The sequence below is a fragment of the Impatiens glandulifera genome, chromosome 9 (assembly GCF_907164915.1).
Source record: "Impatiens glandulifera chromosome 9, dImpGla2.1, whole genome shotgun sequence".
NCBI classification, from domain to species: domain Eukaryota; kingdom Viridiplantae; phylum Streptophyta; class Magnoliopsida; order Ericales; family Balsaminaceae; genus Impatiens; species Impatiens glandulifera.
The window spans coordinates 31,663,847-31,676,157 of NC_061870.1; the positions used below are offsets into that span (position 1 = coordinate 31,663,847).

Consider the following 12,311-nt stretch of genomic DNA (forward strand, 5'->3'; position numbering starts at 1 on the left):
ATCATTCCTCTAAAGTTTAATATTTGATTAAATTAATAAAATTGAAATCAAACTAGCGGTGACTTAGATATGAACAAAATGGACCCTACTAGTTCAGGAGACCGGCCCTCTTTCTCATGATGTTCCATAAGAAAGCGGGAGACTACTTATCTTAAACGTAAAAGCTCCCCCTGGATTTATTATTATTATTATTATTATCATTTAGAATTTGAGATTTTGATTGATTTCTGCAATACCCAATGGACGAAGCTTCAATGGGTTCATCAGCAGCGATTCCGGCGGCGGCGTTGTTCTCTTCCAACTCCTTTCTCAGCGATGCAACCGGAGTTGCAGGTAATTAACGTCTCTAGACTGTTTGTTTGTTTGTTTGTGTAAATGAACTGTTTTGGAGATGGGTTCGATCTCTGTTTTCTGTTTGATTGATTGGTTCATTGATTCATTGACTATTGTGAATAAATTAGATCTATGTATTGATGAAATAAATAAATAAAAATAATAATGCAGGAAATGTGTTGGCATTTGTGTTGTTTGTCTCACCCATGTAAGTTGGTTGGTGAAATTAATGATTTTTATTATTATTATTAGCTTTGAATTTGATTGTTGATTCATTGGATGATGCAGTCCTACATTCAGGAGAATTATGAGAAACAAATCAACAGAGCAATTCTCAGGATTGCCTTACATATATTCACTCATGAACTGTTTGATATGTTTATGGTATGGTATGCCAATTGTAACACCTGGTATTATTTTGGTCGCAACTGTCAATACTGTCGGGGCTGTCTTCCAGTTAACCTATACCACCATATTCATCATCTTCGCAGACAGATCCAAAAGGGTAATTGATAAAACATATAACTAATCAATTTTGATTTATGTTAAAATTTGATGATGATATGTTGTTAATGATTTAGGTGAAGATGTTGGGACTGTTGTTTGCAGTTTTTTCTGTGTTCCTTATCATAATAGTCTTGAGTTTGAAAGTATTTGATCCTTTAGGCAGACAATTGTTTGTCGGGTACTTGAGTGTGGCTTCTCTCGTATCGATGTTTGCTTCTCCACTTTCTGTCATTGTGAGTTTTTCGAATTATATTTCTTCATTTTACTTCTTCCTTATGACTTATGAGCATATGGCTAATTTGTTTTTTTTGGATCATGGATGGCAGAATATAGTGATAAAGACTAGTAGTGTTGAGTTCATGCCATTCTATCTTTCTCTCTCGACGTTTTTGATGAGCGTGTCTTTCTTTGCGTATGGAATGTTGAAGTATGATGCTTTCATCTATGTAAGTATCAAAAACACACACCACTTAAATATATATACAAGGATTATGGTTAGCTTATAAATGGTGTTTGAACATGATTGATTAGGTACCGAATGGAATTGGCGCAGTTTTGGGAGTCATACAGCTAGGCTTGTATTATTACTACTACAGCAAAAGAGCAAGACCGGACCAAAATGCGTCGAGCCAATCTTTTCTCCAGACCTATGTTTCTGATTGATCTTAATATGACTTGAGAGACAGAATATTTATAAATCAACCTTAAATTTATGCAATTAATTAAAGTAAGACAAACAAACAGTAGTTGTAGTACTAGAATTAGACAATTGATTGATTGTTGTTGATGAGCTTCATGTTCTCCAAGAAAGCCTTTCCATTTAATCTACGAGAAAAGAATTCCTTATAGTAGTTTTCCATTTGGATAGTCCTAAACATGGGTTGGTTTTCTGGGCTTTGATCTACAACACTCTTACACGGTCCGACATTGGCTTCAAACTTTGGGTTGAAGAAAACAGCAAGCGATATTCTTTCTTTCTCTGAATTAACCGTTGCTCTGTGTTCAATGCTCTTGTATATCCCATTAGTCATTATCTGGAGAACGTCTCCAATATTGACAACAAGGGCACTTGGGAGAACTGTAACAGGAAGCCAAAGACCTGACTTGTTAACTTGCAAACCCTGAACAGAGTTGACTTGAAGGAGAAAGGTGAGACCGCTGCCATCAGAGTGAGGAGTTAGACCCATGACCAGCTCAGGTTGGGGACAGGGTGGATAATAAGTCATCCTCATCGACCTCATCCCATCTTCAAACATATTCACCATTTCTTTCTCTCCTATTCCAACTGTTCTTCCCATCAATAACAGTAGCTTCATTCCTAAATTCTCCAATCCAGTGAAATAACTCTCAAGGGTATCCCTGATTATAATAATACATTAAAGGTAATCCTCCTGATTGATAAAGAAATCGAAGAATTAATACATACCTTAGCGATGGAGGGAGGAGAGGAAGGAGATTAGGGTTCCTCCTATGGAGAGGATTAATGATCAAGTATAATCTGTCAGCCCAATCAATGGTATGATCATCCTTTTGCATGAGTGTGGCTTTAGTTTGTCCATAACCTTCAACATTTCCTTCATTACTACTTACCCTGTATTTCATTTTCTCCTCCAATGGAAGCTTGTAGAATTCCTCAATCTCCTCCTTCACTTTCTCCACCACCTCACCCAATCCATGGTTCACCAGCTGCCATCAAAATCATTTTATTTTTTTTTTACTTTTAAATCAAACTAATAATGTGATTATACCTGAAAAATACCCCATTCTTTGCAGATTGAAAAGAAGTTATCTAAATCCAAATGATGTTCAGTGGAGTCATGATGATCATCATCAATTATCTTCTGTAGTTCATTCATGTCTACAACTGGGATTGTTTGATCATGGGGGAGGATTGTTGAACCAGCTGGATTATGATCATTTGGAAGAAGGAATTGTCTTGGGATAGATGTCATTGGATTCTTTGCAAGCTCTTGAACGTTTATCATCGTTGCAGTTTGATCAAGATGATCATTAGATCTTGATGATGATGAATTAGCAGCCATGACAATAAGCTTAAGCTAAAGTTGATTGATCGTGATGAGAGCTGATCATTAATTAATAGATAGATTTATGCTTGTGAACAAACATGAAGATCTATCTATCTGTATATAAGCATGTCAAATCTTTATATGGGAAAAAGGATGTGACATTTGATATGTCTTAAATGCAAGCAATGTGAGCAATTACAAATTCAAATAAAATAAAGAAAAATCTTATAAACATGTTTTGAGGTATAAAATAATTTCATTTAATTCTAATAATGATTTTTTTTTTTCTTGTAAAGATGTTTCATTAAAAAAATGAGACTGAGATTCTCTTACAAAATCTGTTATTTTAATTGATGTGAGATCATATGAATGGACTTGAGATCCCAGCCAAATCTATTAATTTTTTATAACAAAACATTTTCTTACAACCTAGTTAATTCTCATCAGACATTCACTTTTAAATAAAAACACAAATCTGAAATTCTAGACAAACAGAATTTGTAGAGTAGATCAACAATACATCAATCTGATGTGGGACACTTACCTTTTGATTTCCTGTCCAAACTAAACAAAAAGATTATGGCTAATTTTATTATTTATTCATTTTTTTCTATTTTATAAGTTGAAGATTCGAAATTTGAATTTGGGTTGGCATAAATTATCTTAATATTAATCATTTTAAACTTTATCTCAAATTAACTATCTTCTTAGTTTAATATAACATTTTTTCAATTAGTTGATTACATTTGTGAATGAATATCAAATTTTTTCTTGAATTATACCTACTCTTCCCCCAACATCATACATTATTTAAGCCACCCAAATTGGGTTCGACAATTTAAAACGTATAAATTTTGAAAAAATCACTCAATTTAAGAATATAAATACGTCCAAAACGTAGTCTATACACAAAATTATATCATTTTAAAGTTTATTGACAAAAAAAAAAAATCTATATCTTTTCAAAAAATTCTAATTTTTTTTTTCACATAACAAATTTTTTTAGCCACTCAAACAACTTTCGAAAGTTTAAAATGTGTAGGTTTTGAAAAAAAATACATTTAAACATATTCATTTCATTTATAGACGTAACAAATTAATTATAAAAATAAATGATACGTCGAAATAAGAAGATGATCGGTTTGTCTATTTGGGACAACATCAAAATGGTTAAAATTATAATAGTTTGACACTATACTACACCATTCAAAATTCAAGTCTAATTTGATAAAAACAACACAAATTCAAGTCTTAAATAATTATTGACGATTTATTTTTATATATAAAAAATAGTCTTATTATCATTTAAAAAAGAAGCTAAGCATGAATTCATTGTCTAATCTCTTCACAAATAGAGGAGGACTTAAACTTAATTTATTAAATAGTTAGTAAGAACTGATTAATTCAACTAACTTATAACTATGATTGATACATTTTTGGGAATCAAACTAGGCCTACTTACGTGATTATGCCACTTGCCTGTAATTTTCATTTCAAAAACGTGGAACTTTTATATCAATTAAGCACGTTTTTATAATGGAAAAAATGTCTTTTTCCATGTATGAGAAAGGCTATCCAACAAGAAAACTATCTAGAATCTGTTTGAAACTGACAAATTTTCAAATTATTTTTTTTATATCATATGTATTTTATACAAAGTTACAAACAAACAACTTATAATTATATATGTTCAAAGTATACATAGATATTTGATTAAATATATAGTTGAGACAACTATAAAATAAAACAAACATAATTATCAAAAGAACAATAATGAAAAACAAGACCTAAGAAAGTTAAACCAAAGAAAAGATGTATACTAAAAAATAATGGAGAATATTGACATTAGTGGTTCATGCCAACTATTATTATAGCAACTTAACAAAAGTGAAAACTCTTTATAACTCTAATAATTGGTTTTATTACTTATATAATAATTTGAATAGGCCTCCATCCATAAAAGGAAAAGCTTTATACACAAAATAATTGAGTGAAAATGAAGTAATAATACTACGACATTATTTATGACTTTACCTATGACCACTTAATATAATATATTAAATAAGTATATTTAATAATTAACGCATATTTGTAACCAAAATCAACAAAAGACTATTTTATCCTTTTAAATTTAATAAAATTACTATTATATAAAATAATTTATTTAAATTTAAATTAAAAATTTTATTTTATTATAAGTATAACAAACTTCTTTTTTTTTTTTCTTTCTTGAAGATGATTGTCAGAGTTTTTGACCATACCTTCAAATGTCTTAAATTTGTTGTGGCTAAAATCAAGCAATTCATTAAACAATGTAGACAATTAATGACACAACATCATTTTCAAGTCAGACTCCAAAAATAAAGTTAAAATAAAATATTGAAGCTTCAAACCTGTTATACAAGACATTAAACCAATTATGTTTTGTCACCGTAACTTTAAATTCAGTTTCTTCGCAGTGCTAATGTACTCGCAAATTTAGTAGCATAACATTGTCCGGACTCCGGAATTTTCTTCTACGTTATAAAATATATAAAAATTCTTGTCCAATGATTTAGAAAAAATAAATAAATAACTAAGATGACAAATTAGAGATCTAGAGAGGTGACTTGTTGAAAAAATAAATTAGAATAACCGCTAACTAAATTTGCACTCTTTATGAAAGACTTCTGGCCATATTAATTAGCAGCGTGGTTGATTCCATTTTCATGGCAAGTGATGCGGTTGCTTTTTTTTTTTTAATTAATTAATTTATTTATTTATTTAAGATTCCAGATCTTGACTTTTTTTTTTTTTTAATCTTTTTTTTTTCACGCCGCGGTTTTGCAGCTGAAGGGAAAGGCTCAGGTCTTTTTTCTATTTCTAGTTGGACCACAATATATTTCTTTGGGCTGAAACAAAAGAAGAAAATGGGTCTTATTCTTTGGGCTTTAAGAAGAGAAAAAAATATAAAACACTTTTATATTTTGATAATTGTTGATTGTGAATGTGATGATAATTAAAATAAAATACCAATATTTTTTTATTGAGTAAATTCAAATATAATTGTTTTTTATTTTGATAATCTTTAATTGTGAATGTGACGATACTTTTTTTTTATTGTAAAAGACTTAACTATCTATTTTCTGTCCCTAAAGAATTTGTAAGGATATAACTTGATACCTATAAACTTCCAAAATGGAATTGGAACACTAAATTAATAATTGTCATAGGAAAATGACTTATTTTGTACCATAAGAGAAAATAGGTTTGAGACATTTCAAGTTATGGTGAATGAAAAACTAAATTTTCTTTGATAACAAGGATTATTCTTTTTAAAAAAATGTGGTAAATAAAACAAAAATAAATAAATATTTATGTGATGGTAGATGACAAGACACGTGTTGCATGATGCATGCCTGTTACAAGAGGCCACACTAAAATGAGAAATTAAAAGCCTCTATATAGTGTACATTCCCATAGAAAAATTAAAGTTTTTTTTTTTTTTTAATTTTATTTAGATCGTTCGTTCCACTTTTTTATTGGAGTGCGGTTTACTTTTATCGTCGACGGACTCGAACCTAAATAGGATCTAGGTTCAGAATCCAACTCTTATTGTCATTAGGTTTGAAGGATAAATTAAAAATATTTAATGAATATTAGTATACATATCTCATATAACAATTCTTCAACTTTTCATAGACTATTTTATAACAATTCTACTCATATCTTGTATTAAGTTAGCATGTATTTCTCTCTCTTTCTTTTTCATTTTTATTTTATAATGCTAAAATGTTATTTTTCTTTGTAAATAAGATGAACAAAATAAAAATCTAATTCATAATTTAAAAAAGATCCAATTAGATGGAGTCTGCCTTAAGAGAATTAAGAGAACGGTCAATTAGCTTTGGTTTCAGCATAAAAAATATAAAAATAAGAAAACTTAAATGGAGTAGGCCTTAAGAGAAATCCAATTCAAGCATTGACATATTATTATTACTATTATTTTGCTAAGATTGAGTGTAGGCAAGTTTTCAACCCTATTATTGCTTCATTTGAAAGTGAAATCCTATTTCTTTCCCAATTGAGATCTAGTAATAAACATTTTATATAAGTTCTCACAAAGATAATTCGGTTTAATAAAAAGATAAATTGTTCTATAAATGATGAAAACTATCTCAAAGACATTAAAAGCATAACGACAAACCATGAAATGAAAATAACAAATAAAAAATAAGAAAAAAAGATACTTAAAAAGTTATCGAGCTCGTAAATTTTCGAGAGAACGATTAACTCCCCGACATACTTTACTGTTTTCCAAAAGAATCTCAGAAAGTATCATATAATAGTATTATGAATGATACGTATCGGACGACTACGATTATTGAAAGTTCGCCGATTTCTCACCAACCATATAGTTCACCAAAGAATAATTGGAATGATAACTCAAATATGTAGCTCTGTCATATCAGCTGCATCAATCCAAACTTTCCAGCAACTACATAAAATCTCAGACATCACCCAATTAATTTTAGTAATACTTCACAAAATGCTCAAAATACTAGTCATCACTCGACAATGGAGAAGCAAGTGAGTTGCCGTAAATCAATTTATTCTCTAAAAAAATTTAACATAATTCTCACCTTTATTGATTTTCAACTTTAATTTAAAATATTTTAAATAAGAATCGAACTTTAAATATTAAGATATTTTAAAATTTAAAGTTTTCAGCAAAGAATTAGATAGTAGAAATTTGTGCATATATTTTTTCATTAGTTTGTTTTACTATTCTCGTCAAATACACAATTACATATTTCTTATATTTTTTAATTTTGAAATTTGAAAACTTTTTTTTGTATAACGCTAAATATCTATAGAGACATGTATACAACACTAGTAATAAAAACACTAACATATTAAATCAGGGTTAATTAGAAAAATCATCAATCTAAGCCAAAATAAAAATATCAAAATAAGCATAAGAGGAGACTCAACTTTTTTTTCTCAATGAGGAACATGCCTCTACATAAATTAACTTCTTGACTTCTATTTTATATATTTCTTCCGGCCATATTAAAAAAATAATAATAAAAATTCTTACTGACATATACAAATTTAAAATGTATTTGTTAATTAAAATGACAGAATCCATTCCATTGACTTAACTATTTATAGTGTAAATGTACATATTAAATATGCTAATATGAAATGGACAACAAATTCAATAAAATATTTATACAATACGGCAGATTCAAATATCAATATTTATTACACAATAGATATGACTTAAAGATGAATGATGAGTGAATTAGTGTTCAGTTATTAAATATCATTATAAATTTTTGAAGAAAAAAAAAGGTAAAATGTGCCACAAAAATATGAATATTAGCTCTACGAAATCCAATCCTTTATTTTGATTCTTTTGTCTTAGTGTTAACAAATTAATTTGCTCTAAGAAAGTTTATTTTAGTTGAACATAATGAACACTTTATATAAAGTTTTTGCACCAATGTCATACAAAATTCAAAAGATGAATTTATATAAGTTTTATACAAGTAGAACAAGTTGAACTAATTAACTCAGTCATATTTATGAGTTGACCAATAACTAATTTACAACTATTTTTAACTTTAAAGTTAAAAATTAATTTAATAATAGGTAAATTTATAGTGAAACCTTTCCTTAATAACGTCTTGTTTGGATATAAAACTAGCATCACCCTCTCCATGTATTCCTCACACACACCAAAATACTACACTTGTTTTTCTGTTTGAGCCTGCAGTAGGTGTAAATGGAAGGTGAAAAGCCCGCAGCAAGCAGCTTGGGAAGCTCCCTTCTCGTACCCTCTGTTCAGGAGTTGGTGAAGAAGCAGCAGCTTCACTCTGTTCCATCTCGATACATTCACACAGATCAATACCGTCTGATCTCATCCCATCATAATGATGATGATCTTGCAATCCCAATCATTGACTTAGGCATGTTGATATGTGGAGATGATCAGGATCATGAGATTGAGCTCAACAAGTTGGACTTCGCCTGTAAGGAATGGGGTTTTTTCCAGGTTCTTGTTCTCAACTGTTTTAATTACTTATTTGTTTTCTTATTATAATGGGTTTAATTTGTATGTGTGCATGGGATGAACATGAACGTGATCATCAGTTGAAGAATCATGGGGTGAGTTCGATGTTAATGGAGAAAGTGAAGGCAGAGATGGAAACTTTTTTTAACCTTCCCATGGAAGAGAAAAGGAAGTATTGGCAGCAACCGGGAGGCCTTGAAGGGTTTGGGCAGCACTTTGTTGTATCGGAAGACCAGAAGCTTGATTGGGGTGACATGTTTTGGATCATCACATCACCTATCTTTCTTAGAAACCCTTCCTTATTTCCATCTCTACCACAATCTTTCAGGTATCTTCATTTCTCTTTGTTTCATATTTTTTTTTTAAAAAAATACATAATAATTTAATATTGGTTTAAGCTTAACGAACAAAACAATACAAAAACACATGTGTCAAAAGTGTCGTCAGCACCCAAGGTGTTTCATATACGGAAACTAGTTATCTTTTCAAATTATGTTCACCGGGTGTTGGCTAGAGCCATACACATTTCATAAGTTTGTTATCGTGTGTCAATGACTCGTGCCAAAATTTGAAATTGGGTGGACTTTAAAAAAATTTGGGTAGGCTTGAATTGATTTTGGGAAATTTATTGATGAAATTTATAGAATAGCATAATTTTATTTTTTTTAATAATTAAAAAACTAGCAGTGAAATAAAATAAAAAATGAGAAGTTATGTCACACTTTAGCGTAATTTTTTTTTTAAGAGTTTACTCAATCATAATGTAGATCTGCATGTGTGTGCAAACTTTCGAGATAGTATTATATAAGGTTGAAATACCTGACCTTAGATTTAAGTAGATCTGTAAAATTTTAGGAAAATCTAGATTAAAAAAAAGTAAAAGATGTTTGGTTTACTAATATGTTTTACTTTTATAATATATAATTTATCCATTCAAATTATAGCTAGGTTAAACAATATACAAGTAACATAATTCTATACTTGTTGCTTTTTTTTTCAATAAATTAAAACTATGTAATTTTATCTAATCCATTAATTTGTATTAGGGAAACTATGGAAGCATACTCGGAGGAATTGAATAAAATAGCCACAAAATTATTTGGGAAGATGGCAAAAGCCCTAAAAATGAAAGGAGGTGAAATGGATGAGATATTTGAAGGAGGGATGCAGTCAATGAGGATGAATTACTACCCTCCCTGCCCTCAGCCGGAGTTAGCCATTGGCTTGTCGCCTCACTCCGATTCCACCGGACTTACCATCCTTTTTCAGGCCAATGAGACGGTTGGTTTGGAGATTATGAAAAATGGCAAATGGATTTCAATCACACCTCTTCCCGATACCTTCATTGTTAACATTGGCGATGTTGTGGAGGTAATTTATTAAGATACATTACAATTTTATATCTTATTACTACGAGTATATGATTGTTTATTTTATGTTTAGATTGTGAGTAACGGGGCCTATAGAAGCATTTTGCATCGTGCGGTAGTGAACTCGAGCAAGGAGAGGTTGTCCATTGCGACTTTCCACAACCCTAACTTGGAGAAAGAATTGGGACCTGCTCCTAGCCTAATCACAATCAAATCTCCAGCATCATTCAAGAAAGTTGGTGTTTCTGATTACTTCAAAGAAATGTTCTCTTACAAGCTTCAAGGAAAATCACACCTTGATTCAATGAGAATTTGAAAATGTACAACCATGATTAGCTAGCTAGGTTAATCCAATTGGCCTGCAAGACAGAATTATATATGTATTTTAATCATTAAACTTGTTTTATTGCCTTAAATCATATCTCAAATTTGTCTCCATTAATATATTTTTAATTATCCCTAACATTTAATTTTTTCTACCTTGTTTTTTTTCTTTAAAATTCTATTTCTATCATGACAATTATCATGTGATCCACTTGATGAATTAAATGATTTACTTTATCAAGATTTGATAAATTAAGTTTTTAATGAAAATATTAATTAATAGAGAGTCAACTAAGAATGTAGAAAAACGAGGAGTATTAAGAAACTAATTAAATTCAACTCCATGATCATCTTATATGATAATCTCAATTTGGAGCAATGAGTATCTTGTTTTTTTCTTGAAATTTTATTTCATTTTCTAAATATTTTGATTAGTTTATGATAACAATGGCATTACTTGTTTCTTATTATCGATCATTAACTTTTCCACAATAATGATAATTTTGTGTTTATCATTCAAAATTAATCCCATTCAATAAAATGGTATATATAGTATAGTTTTCTTTACATCCACAATGCATAAATGGATATATATTAAATGTTAATAGTACAAGTACATATGCATATTGATATTAATTTGGTCCCGGCTGTTCTAAAATGTTATTTGTGCTCTTTTTTATTCGTCCAAATTTTCTAAAATGTTATCTGTGCTCTTTTTTATTCGTTCAAATTTACGAAGTACTTTTTATTTATTTACCATATTGCCTTCCGCTTGTGAGAGGAGCAGCATATAGATTTGGCAGCAGAGGATCTCAAGAGCAAGTTCACGGTTTCAGGTAATTCATTTAATAAAAAATATATATTTAATTAAATTTATTAATTATTTTAATATAAAAGTGTATAATATAATAGTTTAAAAATAAAATTATGCCAACCAAATTCTTCACTTTTTTACCCTAAGACCATATACTTGGGCAGACAGATACCAAAACGGCATAATAATATATATTATTATCAATAATAATAGTAATGGCTTAATGGTGATAATTATTTTACTATTTTATTTTGAAAGTGTAAAAAAAACAAAATTTGCTACTATAGATCTAATAATAACTATTGATATATTTACAGTGGAATATTTCCTTAATTACATCTTGTTTGGATATAGAATAATTAGCAAAATTTTAAAAAATAAAATAGTATTTTTAAAAATAAATATTGATAATAATTAATATTTTTATCTCTATTTCATTTAACTTTTTAGACTAAGAATGTGTATTTTTCTACACAAAGTATTATTATCGTAATCATATAAGGTCTTTTACATTAACCCAAAGTAAACTTTATTGAAAGTGAAAATAATTTTATTTTTCTTATTAAATTACAACATATATTTTATTGAGTAACAATTTTTTTATTTTTATGTCATTCTTTATAGTTTTGATTGAAAGAATTTTATAATTTTTAATATACCTAACCTTTTTTTATAAAAAAATTACATATAAGTTATCAAAATTTTCTAACAAACATTATTAGTTTTGAATTTTGACAAAATCAAATATTTTTTTACTGATAAATTAGTTTATTACTATTTTATTTTGAAAAGGTAAAAAAAATTTTTTACTAGTATTGAAGTAATAATATTGTGTGATATTTCTTAATGATCTCTCTTGTTTGGATATAAAACTAGCA

At 28.9% G+C, this 12,311-nt stretch overlaps 3 protein-coding genes across 3 annotated transcripts; 2 read left to right on the forward strand and 1 right to left on the reverse strand.

The window, feature by feature from the left end:
- The first annotated feature begins 127 nt into the window (after window positions 1-127).
- LOC124915315 (bidirectional sugar transporter SWEET2a-like) lies at window positions 128-1,685 on the forward strand. The gene is made up of 6 exons (XM_047456008.1): window positions 128-333; window positions 505-541; window positions 622-838; window positions 915-1,073; window positions 1,167-1,286; window positions 1,372-1,685. Exons 1-6 carry the CDS (start codon window positions 240-242, stop codon window positions 1,501-1,503), a joined length of 759 nt encoding a protein of 252 aa, XP_047311964.1. The 5' UTR covers window positions 128-239; the 3' UTR covers window positions 1,504-1,685.
- LOC124916243 (codeine O-demethylase-like) lies at window positions 1,587-2,882 on the reverse strand. Its single transcript, XM_047456973.1, has 3 exons — window positions 2,589-2,882; window positions 2,267-2,526; window positions 1,587-2,199 (listed from the first exon to the last, which is right to left on the reverse strand). Exons 1-3 carry the CDS (start codon window positions 2,880-2,882, stop codon window positions 1,602-1,604), a joined length of 1,152 nt encoding a protein of 383 aa, XP_047312929.1. The 3' UTR covers window positions 1,587-1,601.
- Window positions 2,883-8,637: 5,755 nt separating this feature from the next.
- On the forward strand, window positions 8,638-10,632 carry LOC124916244 (protein SRG1-like). The gene is made up of 4 exons (XM_047456974.1): window positions 8,638-8,907; window positions 9,006-9,253; window positions 9,972-10,296; window positions 10,369-10,632. The coding sequence occupies exons 1-4, from the start codon at window positions 8,638-8,640 to the stop codon at window positions 10,609-10,611; spliced, it is 1,086 nt and encodes a 361-aa protein (XP_047312930.1). The 3' UTR covers window positions 10,612-10,632.
- Window positions 10,633-12,311: the final 1,679 nt, after the last annotated feature.